The sequence below is a fragment of the Anas platyrhynchos genome, chromosome 12 (genome assembly GCF_047663525.1).
Source record: "Anas platyrhynchos isolate ZD024472 breed Pekin duck chromosome 12, IASCAAS_PekinDuck_T2T, whole genome shotgun sequence".
Lineage (NCBI taxonomy): Eukaryota > Metazoa > Chordata > Aves > Anseriformes > Anatidae > Anas > Anas platyrhynchos.
This window is the reverse complement of record NC_092598.1, coordinates 9,772,796-9,788,659: the sequence shown is the minus strand read 5'-3', so window position 1 is coordinate 9,788,659 and position 15,864 is coordinate 9,772,796. Positions and strand designations below refer to the sequence as shown.

General features: G+C 41.0%; 1 protein-coding gene and 1 long non-coding RNA gene across 3 annotated transcripts in view; one reads left to right on the top strand and one right to left on the bottom strand.

The window, feature by feature from the left end:
* The window catches only part of LOC106017241 (uncharacterized), a 69,662-nt gene that overhangs the window by 7,062 nt on the left and 46,736 nt on the right, over positions 1–15,864 (bottom strand). For both annotated transcript variants that reach the window (XR_011812334.1, XR_011812335.1), the window contains exon 3: positions 672–821. This is a non-coding gene — a long non-coding RNA (uncharacterized lncRNA). The remainder of the gene's footprint in view (positions 1–671; positions 822–15,864) is intronic.
* On the top strand, positions 8,022–11,662 carry RRAD (RRAD, Ras related glycolysis inhibitor and calcium channel regulator). Its single transcript, XM_027466956.3, has 4 exons — positions 8,022–8,518; positions 8,630–8,703; positions 9,220–9,424; positions 10,758–11,662. The coding sequence occupies exons 1-4, from the start codon at positions 8,164–8,166 to the stop codon at positions 11,033–11,035; spliced, it is 912 nt and encodes a 303-aa protein (XP_027322757.1). The 5' UTR covers positions 8,022–8,163; the 3' UTR covers positions 11,036–11,662.

Sequence of the window (15,864 nt, the reverse complement as noted above, 5' to 3'; positions counted from 1 at the left end):
TAACAATTTTGGAGGTCTTCATCAGAATATCATAAATAGCAGCAGAGGCAAAGCAGGAAATGAGACATTTTCAAAAAGCAGAGATGCCTATTACTGTTGTTACGCAAATGTGGAATTTGCCAAACTCAGCACATTCCAACCAGACAAATTCTGAGTTTCTCCTGGAACAGTTGCTAACATCTCTCACACCCAAATGCCTACATATCTTACATGAATGATTCCATGACATCACTCACCACAGGAGAAGACAACCATAAATTCAGCACTGGTTTATAAAGAAGTGTAAAGCCTTTCTAATTCAAATCTGTAAGTCTCCCCCGTGAGTGTCAGTTTTTGTCTTGGCTTCAAGTTTTTTTATTTCTTGAAATGAAAGGGAAATGGAGTTTTCCCTACACGGGAAACAAGATCAGACTTCATCACCTAAAGCAAAAGGACAGCTATGTTTTAATTCTGGTCACCACCACTCACTACCTGGAGCCTTATATAAGATGCAGCTATTCTAAGCATTGTAAATGCACATCTGGACACGAAACTAAAGTTCTCTGTGTAAGAAAAGACAGATTTAAAAATCCCTGTCCTTTTCCCTTATCTAATATACAGAAGAGGGCAGCACAGTTAAGGTTTTATACTCTATATTGTCATTAACATTATAAATTGTGCTTCTGCCTTACCTCTGCCTTTCCTCAGTGACAGATCTATGTGCCTCTTAGTGCTGCAAGCATGTTGTTTATTTCCTCAGAGGTCAACAGGCTTGCTCCTAGTTTTGGGTTTCCATTGCAAGGAGACTTTTCCTTGTTCACCTGTCATATTCATGGAAGCACCTGTAACACAGTGATTTAACTGTGATTATTTATTACTTAGATATAATCCAGATTTTTGGTTCCCTTATTTCCAAATCTTCTTTCCTTTGGTATCTCTGTAATGTGTTGAAACATAACCAACGCCTCATCACTGACACAATCTGCTGTACTCCTGGCACCCTCACTGTAATCTCTTGCTGCAGAGAAGTTTTCCCTTACAGCTATGCTTTTCCTTCTGCAACTTTCTGCAATGTTTCTGCATTACTAAGTGGAAGATGCCTGCTAACAGGCAAATCCGGAAGACCATGCTCTGCAGGCATATGGAAGAAATGGGCTCTGCAGGTTGCCAAGAGTAGCTTTAGTCTGTTTTCTAACCAGTTTCCTGGCTATTAAATATTAGTTCCTCAATAAAAGAGAATTGCAGCAGGCCCATGAAAATGTTACTCACTGCTCAGTTGACAAAGAGTAAGTGGTTGATAGAGTTCTCAGGACTAAAAAACAAAGCAGGAAGCATCTCTCCCTACTACAAAAGTCCATGCTCATCTGCAATTTGAATAACCTGTGATTCTTGTCTCATGACTTCTAAAAATGTATTAGAAATAGAAAATATACAGAGAAGAGCAAGTAGGGATTGTTTTTATGCAATGAATGACTGAATACACAAGGTTCTTGCACTGAGATAAAATTTCTAAAGGAAGCTATAAAATCATTACATTATGAAGATGAGGGAAAACTTCTTTTCTACCTCACTATACAGTAACAGAGGGTGTTGCAGGGTATCAAAAACCTACATGAATTAAAAGGCAATTAGAAAAGTATGTAGAAAAAATACATCAAGGGCCTCTGAACAAAAGGAATAGTTTTAGCCTGGCAGGAGTACAGGGGGAGTTTTAGCTGTGTTTATTATGTTCTTATTGTCTATTCTTCTTTAGATATCCGCTACTGACAGCTGCTGGAAACTGAATGTAAATTGAGTCTGACCCAGTACAACTCCCTTAATTTGTTATTGTAAATAGATCCATTCCTCTTGCCAAGAGCTACTGCTGGTAAACAATAAATCTTACATTGCAATTTGCTTCCTTACCACTATGTACTTAGCAGGACAGCCAAACAGCCATTTATGTTGCCCACTCTTTAAACCAACTGTCTGTTGCAAGGTGTAAATTCAGAAGCTTTTTCATGGTATCAGACTTCTAGACATGTCTTGTAAGGGGCCTCTGAAATCCACACTAAGGAGTACACATCCCACAGGAATTGTAACAGGATATTTAGCATTCCATTCATGGATGGACGGTGTGTGTCACACACACACATTGACCATGACAAATTTAATACTGTAAAAAAGAGGAATTGGGGGTGATAAAATAAAATAATTATGGAAGTATCTTAGGTCATGTTCTGATTTTACTCCAAACTTGAAATTCAATAGGAGCAAACAGCTGATCAGACATACTACGTGCTATTGAGTGTGTTTACTAGTGACTGGGGAAACTAAGGTGGCATCTGAATTCTGACTCTTGTAGCTGTAGCATGGTAGAGCACAAGTGGTTATGGTATTGGTAAGAAATAAAACCGAATCCAAGAAACTAAAAATCAGTGCAAATTTGAAGTTAAGATTCAGACAGAACGATATTCCCCAGTACATAGTAACATGATAGTTAACTAATAGTGTGGTGCGCTCTGTCAAAAAGAAGCTGTGGAACTGCACAGGCAAAAATGAAATTAGATATGCCACTTGTGCAACTTCTTTTTTTTCAGAGGAGTGATTCACTTGGCCCAGCTGGCCATGAGGTTTATCAAGTACTGGAAGCTTTTGAGATTACTCAAAGCAGTGAGAAATTCAGAGTAGCAGGAAGATGAAGCACATTTCCAATTATTCTTATCCCAAGTTATTTTTTGCAATCTTTTACAAGAGTTTCAGAAAGAGGCATTTGCTTTATGTTGCAAGCAACAGATTTACAATTTACCTGTTCTATGCTATACCTGAAAAATGCAAATGGAACCACATTATTTTTCAGTGCCTATCAGTGAGCTCAAGAATTTCTGGTCTGGAGCTGAGAGAAAACAGTAACTGTGAAAGGAACCAACTTCTGATTAATTTTGTAGATACAATAACTGCTTAATTAGGTTTCTGTTTCCATTTCCCCCTTGACACTATAAGTGAGCTTTCTACACTATGTCAATTTCTATTGACTCCAGAGCTCATATTTCTCACATCTCATTGTTGCAGCCCCAATTCATGGCTATCACTACTCAGTCAAAAATATCAGCTGTGTTAATTGCAAGAGTAATTATGAGAACAAGCATGGCTCCTTGGCCAAAGTGGTGTGCTGCCCTACCTTGCGAACATCCAAACGCATGTTCAGCATAGATGTGACATTCATCGGGATTTCAGACAGACGAACTAATGCTTCACCACTGCTGGTCATTTGTACAGGTCAAACTGTGGCCTACTTTTATACCACTATATAATAACCATAAGATAATGTGATATACTATATGCTACACATGAAAAGGTCTAATACATATGTGCATACAGCCCCATAGCTGCACTGGTTAGTCTGTACATGCTCAGTGCACACAAGTATATGTAAAATCACAGGACTATGGAGAGGAGGGCTTGAGACCATATTTTCACTATACTAAAAAATGTAGGGTAAGGAAAAAGTCTTTTGTTCATTTTTCCTGCAACTGTTTCTATCTTGCTTGAATTAAAAACAAACAAACAAACAAACACAACAAACAAACAAACAAAAACCACATTTCCTACTGCTGCTTCTGTCTCTTTTCCCACTGGCTTTAGTCTGTCAGTTCTGTAATTAAAATAATAATAAATAACACTGCTATTTCTTTTTTAGTCCAGGTATTTGGGAGGTAGCCAGACTCAGGCTTCTGCAGGAGTAATGCTTCATGTAACTTGGCAAGAACAGACCTTTGTGGATTCTCTACAGTTTTTGTAGAAATAACTTCACCCACATAATGGCTGATTAATTAGACTTGAGGCAGTGCAGATGAGCTGAAAAGTAAGAAGAGGAGAAATGCATGACCTCCAATGTAGAGCCAAGCTGAGAACAGTATTTTCTCTCAAACCTCATGCTGCTAATCCAGTCTTTGGGCTGTTCATAATATTTCTATTATTCCTAACCAAAAGTGAAACAATTCCAATGCATGACAGTAACTACAACAAAAACTGGAATTCAGTGGTAACACTCATTAGATGTAAAAAGTATAAATGCTATTTAAAATATGATGTCTGACTTTGAACAAACACTGATGAGACAGAATCACATACAGTTAATTCCAACTCCAAATTCTGCTTTTCCATCTGAACAGTCAAAGGGGAGGGGAGCTGGGTGTTAGGTTATACGTGCTTAGGCATTTAGACCATGAAATGCACTCTGCACCTAATATAGCAAAAAGAAACTCCAACCACAAGCTTTATTACCCCAGTAATAAATAACTGGAACAACAGGATCAGACTGCATGTTTTACATTTTCCATATGATGAAAAGTACTGAGGCCAATAGAGTGCATTAAAAGTGAACATTGCCACTTCTCAAAAGCTAGAGAAAAACTGAATGGGATAAAAAGGGAAAAAAAGAAGAAGAATGAGATAACAAAAGAAAAAAAGAAGCAGGACATGCTACAACAGTAAAATACAAAGAAAAGGTACTTTAAGTGAAAGGCAATTGAAATAAGGAAAATGAAAACCATACAAGGATGAAATGAAACCAAAAGAAACAAAATGATAGACATTTTTAGAGCTTTGTGCTCAGGTCCCCATAATATAGGACATCAATGTTCCTTTCCTTTTGAGTGCCAGATTAAGTTCTTCTGTGAAAACTGCAGGACACACACCACAGATGCTGGGTAGCCAAGTAAAAGTGAAGCTTTAGGATTGATTCATAAATGGGGGGTTCCAGTGGTTCCTCCAGGATCCCAGAACACCCTGACAATTAGGATGTAGTTGACCTGGGTACTTGGGACCAAGTGTTTCTGGCCTCAGCAAGATTTGCATGAGGCAAATTCTTTCATTAAGCCTTATTCCTTCCCATCACAAGGATCTGGACAGACAGCGGCCCCTGACTGCAGCTCTGCTGCTGGTTATATGACATAGCTGCTGCAGGGAACAGTCACCTGAACTGTGCAGGAACCACCTGGAACTCAAGAACCGCAGATGGTACTGCTGCTGCACTGATAACCCCAATTCATTGCACTTCCAATCAATCATGCTGGCTAGAGTGGACTTTTACCTTCAGCATTGATAGACTCCAGGTCTGGCTGTACATAAAATGGAAAGAAATTATAAAATTTCCTGTTTCCATTTCAATACATAAGGAACAGTAAATTAGGCTTACTAAAAATATCAAGTACTATGTGTGACAGAAACACTCGTTTAATTAAAACAGATCTTAGACCAGTAGCAGCTAGAATGATGCAAAATAAAAGTAGAAAAATAAGACATTAGAATTTCTTTTACATTGAAATAAATTACAGTTACTATATGTTAGAAGCAGAATCAAGTAGAAGTGGAAATAGAGGGCAGCTGAAATAGAATTGGATCTGAAAACCCTTCAGAGAAACTAAGATCAGCATTTCAGGCCTGTGTGGTCTCATGCATCCCACTGAAATCATTATGTGCCACAGTAATGTATACATGAATATATGGTAATAATAACAAACAGAATTACACGGTATGTGAAGAAGCATGTTATATGTCTCAAGTGATTAACCTGAACTATCTGTTAATTCTTCCCAACTTCACAAAATAGCTGGATCTATGAAGATCAAGGGAGATAAACCAGCTACGTGACCCCTGTGATCTCCCCCCTCTCTGGTTCCAGGCACAGATCCCGCGGCAGATGAGAACAGACCTCACTGCCTTGGCACAGCGCTTCTCCGAACAACTCGTAGCCCTCCCTCTAGGAACAAGCGAAGCCCCAGGGACCTAATCCAAGGCCATCTCACTTTCCGCTAAAGGACAACTTGCAGAGAACCCAGTGCCAGATCCTGAGTAGTATCCTGTAACCCTGCTGCTATTCTGTAAGCAATAATTCATTAGTTGTACCTGGGTGCTGGCACAAAAAAAGTGTTTGCTACACAGTCATGTATGATTTCTATTATTTTATTATTATTATTATTATTATTATTATTATTATTATTATTATTATTATTACTTTCAGCCTCTTTTCCTACTGAAAAGCTGTTCTCTTCAAGTTTGTGTTTAGCATTTTTATATATGACTTTCTTGTTATTTTTTTGGCTTATGGGGGCTCTATCTTGCATTTACATCATTAAAATATTCATAATGTTCATCAGCAAAAGACCTGGAATAAAAAAATGGCATTTTTAAAGTCCTGTCACTGAAAATCCCATTTTTAGTTTGGTTTCAACCAGTAATGCTACATGTGGCATAAAAGCAGCACAGTATATTTAGTTCCAATGCCTCCCAGATTTCCCTTCTTCCACACAGTAAAGAATTAAAAATACCTCCACTTTATATTTCATCTTCTAAAATTTGACCGTGACACACAGTAAAGTCAGCAGGAAAGACAGGTCCAAAAAACTCCTAAAATCAAACAGAGTATTTTTGGGCAAGGATTTTAGGCAGAGACATTCAAATTCATACAGTTAACTGAAGAAAAAACAATTCTGAAAGTATATTTACCCACTTGACTGTATATAAATATAGATTAATCAAGATGGTTTGGTAGATTCCAGTTTATCCAAATTAAGTAACCCTGGTGCATTTCAAATGCTAACCATAACTTGTTTAAATATGATTTAAAATGTTGATCAAAGCTCTATAATTCTATTCATTTAACTGCAGCACTCAGTTCTCTTAACCACCAAGCTCTGGCTATCTAAACTGACATGGCTATTTTGGTTCCTGCTTTGTGAGACAGGCGGAGAGAGCTCGCTGCGAGCACTTGGTGATCTTTAACTGCCACACTGACACTTCAACCTGCAGTTATCAGGGCAGAGGGGACAAACCTACCCCAGAACGTGAACTGCAGCATTAACTTCTGAAAATAAAATATTCACTGGAATTCATAAGGAAAAAAAAATCCATTCCCTGTGGTCAGCCCCTTTACAGTATTTTCCATGTTTATCTTTGTTGCAGTTAATTAGCCTCAGAAATTCAACATGTTATAAGAAAAAGATGCTTATGAGCCAGTGTGCTGTATTTTGTTGGCTGCGCAATTGCACAGCCCAGCCCCACAGATTCCTTTCTTTCCTTTACCTTATTCCCTATGTCTGCATCTTAATCTCCATCAACGCCCTATTTCTTGCCTTCTTTAGCCTTGTTGCAGCAGTTGATTTACAAACCCTTTAACTCACTAATTTGATGGCAGTGGTCCCTACACAAGGTCACGGGGATTTCCCCGCAGTGACCAGGCTGTAATCTTTTGGGAGCAGCAGCCAGGGTTATTTTGGCTGTGAAATGTCTAACATGTTTGGGTTGCTAGGTAAATAATAACCGGTATGCGTGATGCCAGGGTGAGCCATTCGGGACACAAGTATAGTTATCTGGTTAGTCGCTTCTTCACTTGATCACACGGTAATGACTGTGCCACTTAAGAGATAAAACTTTCACTGTCTCACTTCGCTGCTCAGGTGAAACGAAGGGAAGAATTTGACCTTTATGTTTTGTGTTGCCCTCTGAAACCGTTAGCCCCGCATGCAGCAAGACTGCACCTAGAAGGGGCGCTCTCACCCCCTGCTCCTGAGCGTTAAGTAACGGCAGCACGGTGCCGAGCACTCTGCCAATGTGCAGCTATGTTTCCCAGGGCTGCTGTAGGCAGCAGAGACGCTCCCGGGCAACGCCACGGAGCGTGAGGAGCTGAGGAAAGCCGCCTGGCAGGGCTCACGGCCAGCCCCGTTTGCAATTTCATAGGGTCACAGCCTGATTACGGCTGGAAAAGACCTCCATGATCATCCGCCCCCCCAGCATCACCCACTGAACCCACTCCACACGGTGCAGCCTCAGAAACGGGGAGTGGGGGCGTGGGGGTGAGGAGGAGGGGGACACGACACCCGGGGCACACCCGCCCCCCCTCACAGCGCGGCATCTCCCACCCCCAGCCGCCTCCGCACGGCTCCAGCTCCCCGGGGCTCGGTGCCGAGCCGTGCCGAGCCGAGCGGCGCGGAGCCGCCCCCGGGCGCGCTGTGAGGGAGCCGCGCGTCACGGCGGGGCCGGGCCGGGCCGGGCCATAAATAGCGGCGAGGCGGCGGCAGCGCCGGCAGCGAGCTGTGGCAGCGGGGAAGCCCGGCTCTCCTCTCCTCTCTTCTCTCCTCTCTCTCCCTCCGGAGCACGTCGAGGGACGAGCGGGGCGGCTTCTCTCAGCAGCCCGGCGTCCCCATGACCCTGAACCGCGGCGCCAAGCTCCGCTCGCTGGAGAAGCGGCGCGGCAGCATGCCCTTCGCGGCGCACCAGCACCTGCACCGGCGCAGCATGCCGGTGGACGAGCGGGACCTGCGGGCCGCCCTGCCGCACGACGAGCTGTCCGGCCTGGTGCGCTGCACCTCCTACAGCCCCGGCGAGGCGCACCGGGAGAGCTGGGCCTCCGACTCCTCCGACTCCGTCATCTCGTCGGGCAGCGACTCGGACGGGCGGCTCTACAAGGTGATCCTGCTGGGCGAGCACGGCGTCGGCAAGACCAGCCTGGCCCGCATCTTCGGCGGCGTCGAGGACTGCGCGGAGGCGGAGGAGGCCGGTGAGGGCGCGGGGCCCCCCCGGGGCCGGGGCCGGGGGCGCGGGGTGCCCGGGGAGCGGCCGCTCGCCGCGGTGCCGCCCGTTTCCCCAACGCTGTGTTTTCCCTCTCCAGGCAACACGTACGACAGATCGATCGTGGTCGACGGGGAAGAGGCGTCTCTGGTCGTGTTCGATATCTGGGAGCAGGTACGGAGCGCCTGAACGTGCCTTTTCCTTGCGGGCTGCGCGGGGCTTCGCTGCACAGCGGCCGCGTCCAGGTGTCCGGCTGCCTGTGGGCACCGTGACGCGCCTACAAGGCGGCGACACAGAATCAGTGCGTGCCGCTTTCTTCTCTCTCGCAATCCATTTGTTGTAGCTAGACAGGCAATTAAAAAACCTGCACAGGCTCAGACAGCGAATCCCTTAATGCTTGCAGTAAGCAGCAGCTTACATTAGCAGCCCAGGAAATTCGTGCAAAACGAGAGATTAACAATCTGAGCAGTGCAGACCCCATACAATTTCTGGAAACACGATGATTTTGTTCTGTAGTATATTTTAAATGAGAAAATCTTAAGAAACCTTCTGGGAGGTTGCTTACTTTGGCTGCCTCTTCATTATAAAGCTACAAAGAATATCTTTAAGATGTTTACAGTACCTAAATAATTAGTTAGTGTTGAATAGCTTTTTCAATGCAATAAATCTGTTTCTCACTCTTTGTTTTAGGATGACAGTCAATGGCTTCAGAACCACTGTATGAAAATGGGCGATGCCTATATTATCGTATACTCAGTGACTGACAAAGTTAGTTTTGAAAAGGCCTCTGAACTAAGGATCCAGCTAAGAAGAGCAAGGCAAACGGAAGACATTCCTATTATTCTCGTGGGCAATAAGAGCGACCTGGTCAGGTCCCGGGAAGTCTCAGTTGATGGTAAGTTACTCTTCATTTATACAGTGCTGTCTAAATTAGTAGCAGAGGATCATGATCAATAGAATTGGTCCAGGTTTGATGGAGAAAAACATGATTGGAGGCACCCCAAAGAAATCCAGCCAGCTGGTTCACACTGAGGGGGGGCTCTGTACCACAAGCAGCAGTGGAGATGGCAGTGGGGGAAGATCTGTGATTGTGCATAGTGCCATATGCTGAACTGCACTGCAAGAGACAATGCTTCAGCTTTAGCACACTGCTGTGTGTAGGGTTTAGCTGGATGTTAAGCACACAGCAGCACTTGCTAGTCTCAAGGTTTGATAGCCCGAGCTATGTTTTTTTAAGGGACAGGAGTGTCACATCAGAACCCAGGCAGTCTATGAAAATGGTGATCCCACAGCAACTGTACAATTTTTTTATTTTTTTTTTCTGGAAGAGATTCCATCACATTTGTGGTGAGCTGGAAGGACCAGGCTCACACAAAGTCTCCTTGTACGTGTTCCACACCTGAGGCCAGTGAGAACTTTCTCAGTTAGTGCCAGGGTGCATTTCTACAACTAGAGTACAGATAATGATGAACCTTTTATTGCTGTCTGGTTATGGCATGATTAAATGCTTGTACAGGGAATTGACTGGAGTTGATCAGGAGATCCACGTTCTTTTCAGGCTTGTGGTAGTGCATGGTTTACCCATCCTAGAGGTGTCATTATTTTGCTCAGGTTTAAACCTTTGCCATTATTCACCACAAGGCAAACATGGAAACTTGCACTGCAGCAATGTTCCAGAGTTGCATGCTTACCTCTGGAACACTGTGAACAGAGCATCATCTATTCTGAAGGCAGTCCCGATCAAATCCACTGGTCTACAGCTTCATGACCTCCAATGTAATCTGTTTAATGACCTTTTGGACTGCCAGCTTCAACTGTAGTTACTATGGAAAACTCACTTCCTATAGCAAGGCTGAGGTGCACAATTGCTCAACAACTTCCAGAAGAAATAGGAACTAGTTTCTGTACCTCACAAACTTTCCTATTAGACAGCAAGCATGCATCCAAGTACCTCTCTTTTATCAGCTTTAGATCTTAAATTATACTAGGCTGGTCTGCCTGTAGAACTACTATTGTCTTATATTCAGTACCACTGGTCATGTGAGATTATTGACCACACTGCAGCAAAACAATGAGTGCAAATATTCATTCTTCCTACTATGTAACAAAGTTCTTTTGTGATGTTGAAGGCAGTTTATTTAAGTCAAACTTTTTTTTGTTCTTGCCACAATATATTAAAGAGAAAATGTCGGTCTCCACTCATCTCTTTTTTTTTTCTTTCCATCCAGAGGGACGGGCCTGTGCCGTTGTGTTTGACTGCAAGTTCATTGAGACCTCAGCTGCTCTTCATCATAACGTCAAGGATCTGTTTGAAGGTATTGTTCGGCAAATTAGACTTCGCAAAGACAGTAAAGAAGACAATGCTAGAAGAATGGCCAACACAAAAAGAAGAGAAAGCATAGGCAAAAAGGCCAAGCGATTCCTTGGGAGAATTGTGGCAAAGAACAATAAGAAGATGGCTTTCAAAGCAAAATCAAAGTCTTGCCATGACTTATCTGTGCTTTAGAAGCTTTCAGCAAGGCCAGATGTCACGCATGGGAGGCGAACAAGCATTTGACTGTTGAAGTATATGGATGATCCTCATGGTGATAAGAATGAGTTATCAGTGAGACTCTCATTAATGCCTTAAGGTGCACAAGCAAGTCCAGAACTTACATTACAATGTCTACTTCATTGATAAATGGCTCAAGTTTCAATGCGTACAAGTAAATGAACTTACTCTAAATAAGTGGCTTGACATGCCCACACTTTCATTATGTACATATATAATATATCCTCTTGTCCTGTGGATAACAGATGAAACGATAAGAAAAGATGATGATATGTATCACCATAGACTTGTCTCGTTTGCAGAGCAAAACTTAAATTTGTACGCAGGCTCGTACACTGTTTTTAGTATAAAACAAGCAATGATAAATCTTTTTAAACTTAAATATGGGGTGGGGGGAGTAGAACCACATTAGAATGGGAGTAAAACAAATTTATATATATAGTTAAATACAGAACAGATGTCATTTTATGAAGTTAATTTGCACTTCCATTAACTGTTATTCAATTAATTTGTTACTTGTTTACATGCAGATTTTATAATAAAGTATTATTTCCTGTTATAATAAACTGTGCTTTTCTCATAGTTTGGATAAAGACTGGGAGCAATATTTTTATATTGACCTTCTTTCAACTGTACAGAACCTTATATACAGACTTCAACTGAGTTACATGTGACAGTTCCAGAATGAGATGAATCGGGCATACTCTGTGTCCAGTTCTTCAGCAGACAGTTTCTTTAAGTAAATTCTGCTTTCATGAGTACCTTACTACAACAGCTCACATCAGGAAGGAGTACCTTAATGTTATTGTTCATCTTCAACCCGGTTCTCTTATGAGCTCCAGCAGAAACAGACCTCTAGATGCCTATAGTTAGATGTGTTTCCACAATGATTAATTGAAACCTGTAGTGTTCAACTTTTTACATCTCTGTATGACAGCCACTGAACACATTTTTTTTTTTGGGGGGGGGTGATAGTAACTGTAGGTTTTGGTGTATTTTTCCTTTCTGGGAGAAGTATAATTTTCTTGTCTACTCACAAGCCTGTAAGTAACTTTCAATGGCTTGAAGTTCAAACCATCATGGCAAGGCTGTTTGAAAGAGTTGCAGGCTCCAGCTACGGCGTGTTGTGGCCTTCAGTGTTATTACAGTTTTTGTGTTCATTTTATTGTGTTAAAATTGATGTGTTTCAATTAAATTTTTATTTATTTTTTTTACCTTTTTGCTACTAATTAATTTAAAAAGCAGTCATGCCTCAATAAATAATTTGGACTGGCTGCATATGCTTTAGAAGTTCCTCTACATAAGATATGTTATTTTTAAATTCTTTCATAAATCGTATAAACCATACATTCTGGCTTTTTCTGCCCACGGCTGAGGCTGAGGGCAGTTATTTAGAGAGATTGTTCTCACTGCTTTGGAGATCTGTATGTGATTTTATAGCTGACCTTTCCCATACAGCAGAAAAAGTGCATCAGTGGTTACACCTTACAGTGCTTCCCTGAGCTTGAACAAACAACTCTCCATGAGGCTAACCCAGTCTTTGGGCACTCATCAGGGAATAGTTAGTACTGTGGGAAACAGTATCTGGTTTGCATATCTCTGCTTTGGATCTGCAGAATTACTGTCTCCTAACCTGTTGCTGGTACAGCTGTTAGGTTTAGCATATGGTGCTGCTAACAGGTCACATAGGTTTTCTTATGAAGAGAGGTGTTTATTTTGTGTCCTGAGTGAGGTCTAAAGTGAGTAACTCTGTGCTGCTGCCAAAACTTACGTTTACCTGAAATACATTTCAATTGTATTTGCCTTTTGTCACCAGCCTTGCCTCCTGGTAAACTTATGGCAAACCATTTCTGGAATGTCTAACCACTGTCAAGAGCATGACACTAGATACCTATTTACATCTAAGTTTTTAATTGTCAACAGCTAGGAAATGACCATAGTCCTGAAAACCCACAAAAGTGTCTAAATTCATGTGCATAAATCTGGCACATACCTATTTATGCCTATATTAAAGTTACCAACAAAACTAGACGTTGCTCCCTGTGTGCTTGCAAAGCTTTTGCCTTTTGGTTGTCCTGTGCTTTCAGAATGACTGGGAGAGGACTGACGTTTAATTGACCAGCAAGATTTAATTCTGCCCATGATAAATACAAGGAATGTGATGCAAACCCAGAGTTTAAGATAAGGCTTTTCACAAAGTGCAAAGTGTTACAGGGATGTGTTGCTCTCAATGCCGCAACACGGCTGCATGACCTGTTCAAGGTCATGGTTTACAGCTGTACTTTTTTGCATGCTCTGACCTACAAATCACACATTTTAGTGTGTTTGTGAATTCAGAAGAATAGGTTAGGACAACTCTAAAGAATAAAAAATATTCCTGAGGTGTTCTAGTTCACTGATAGTGGTTAAAATTTGTATTTTACAAGTATGTCATAAAAGTCATTGTGAGACAATAAACTGTGAATCCCTCAAAAGAAGCTTAGACTCATCTATACTGTGTTCTACTGGTTAATATTATATAATAAAACATGTATTCAAGTATTCATACTTATTTTTTCATTTGTTTTTACAATAATTAATATAATTCAGACATCATTCATCAATAGGGGCAGGGTTCATTGTTATTGGAGCTTTGATAGTAACCTTCTCTAGACCAGTATCATATTCTATGTTACAGAAGTATTACTATGAATGTTATTTTGCAGAGATTTTGTAGCTCCCGGAACACTTTCTATCCAGAAAAATATTAATTTCTTGGATGTTATTTAGTAGAATTTCCAAGCATATATTTTAACGGTACATATGCAACAGTAGCAGACATCTATCTGTCAAGTGCCTCCAAAAATCAACATTCTTCAAAAAGTTATTTGTACCTTCAAGCACTTGAAGGTCACCTATAGGTTTTTGTAATTTGACAAGTTTTATTGGAAAGGATACTCAGATTCTTACCACTGATGGTGGTGAACCTATGTCATGTGAAAAATACCAGGAGCCCCAGGAAACATTATTTTCTCTCATTATTACTGGAGCAGAGTGCTATGGGTTACAATGGTGTCAGTTTTCTTATTTTTTGCCAATATACATCAGTTTTAATTCATAAGGACAGTTCACACCATCATTTAATCTTTATTGCTTTCACTGTTACTGCCAGCTGAAGTTCCTGTTACTGCTAATTGTGGTGGTGCATTTTGTGTTGGCACAAGTCCATTTGGAGCAGCTCTAATTATCATCATCTACAGTGGAAGGACATCACCATTTATGCGTGACACATATGTTAGGTAAACAAATCAAAGACTCCTCTGCTTGCTATTGCTAAGCTAGATCCTGTAAATTCTTCATGGTATGAAAAATGTGAAGAAAATCATTCCTCCATCTGCCAAAAATGCAAAGTGTAAAGTCAAGTCCTATAAATATAGATGAAATGTTAACTGCCGGGGGAAGACTTAGCATCACCAAAAATGTAGTTTTACTCAGATGTATTTTCTCAAAATAGGGCTACAAAAACAGGCCAGGATCTACATAGTAACATTGCATAACATGACTGTTCTTTACTGAAGAGGAAAGCATAACGAGCTGACAGTGATTAAGAATTCGGTGTTTGCTAAAAGATTGCTAAGAAGTAGTCTAAGAAAAGTGGGATAATACTTATGCTGTATTTTGCTTTAGTTCTCTTAATTTCATTCGGGGACAATGTGCAGGTTAATGGCATGTACATCACACAGACCTCTCTAAATCTGCATATGCAGTCAAAGAAGTTAGTGCATTCCAGGACTGCCATTTACATGTACGAACTCTAGCATTACAATGGACAATTTGACTCCCTCTTTAAACGAATGAACACCTGAACTCCAATATTACTTACGTTATTCATGTCTAAAATTTGAAATTGTAAATTATGCCAACTGCCTTTGTGCTCTATGACATGGATATTGAATAGAGAAACAAAAGATTTAAACAAATAAATGAAGAACCCACCATTTACCTTCACATAAGACTTCTCTAATGCACTGTTCAAAATCCAATGGGGAACAGCATTGTTTAACTTAAAATTGTACTCAGGATTCCAGTACTAGAAGGTAGGAAGCAGGCCAAAGAATTTATTTCAACACTAAGTCCTTCATCAACAATTATCTTGATATTAATAATAATTATGTATTACGAAAATGTTCTGGAAAAGGAGTAAAATGGGCAGCGTATGTTCTAAAGACCCCCCTTTCTCTTGTTCTCTCTTTTTTTTCCCCCCTTTTTTTTCTATTTAAAAATGTGCTATCTGAATGAATCACTGGAAACCAATTAGGATTATTACCTACCATATTTGTCATGGGATGTTATTCTGAACTAAAATTTGCTAAGTTAAGAGAGTTAGATCAACAGAATACATTTGAAAATATCAGTTTTCTCATCCTCCTAAAATAAATTTTTCTAAGGCCCAAAACAAGGGCTAGAGAAAGGACAGGATTTGGAAAGGCAGCATGTAATTAAAAGTTGCTCCCACTCAGGCCAGAATAGAGAACCTGTAAAAAGCTTTCTGGCAGTAAGTTCCCCTTTCATCAGCCTCTTTGCAGTAGCATAAATAATTACACTTGTTAGGCTTGCAGTGCCACTGAAGGTTGTGACCCTTGCTTTGGGGATGACAGTTCTCAGTTCACTAGATGCCTTGGCAAAAGAATCATAATCTTTTCGCCCCTAAAATAGATTGTTGTAATGCATTATGCTTAACAAAGAGCTTTCAGGAGCTCCACGTAATAGAAAATATAGCCATATTAATGATGTTGGCTAGGTCA

Coding starts and splice junctions, on each gene's coding strand:
- RRAD (XM_027466956.3), top strand. CDS start 8,164: ATGACCCTGAACCGCGGCGCCAAGCTCCGCTCGCTGGAGAAGCGGCGC. Junction 8,704..9,219: donor TGTTCGATATCTGGGAGCAG/GTACGGAGCGCC, acceptor TCTTTGTTTTAG/GATGACAGTCAATGGCTTCA. Junction 9,425..10,757: donor CCGGGAAGTCTCAGTTGATG/GTAAGTTACTCT, acceptor CTTTCCATCCAG/AGGGACGGGCCTGTGCCGTT.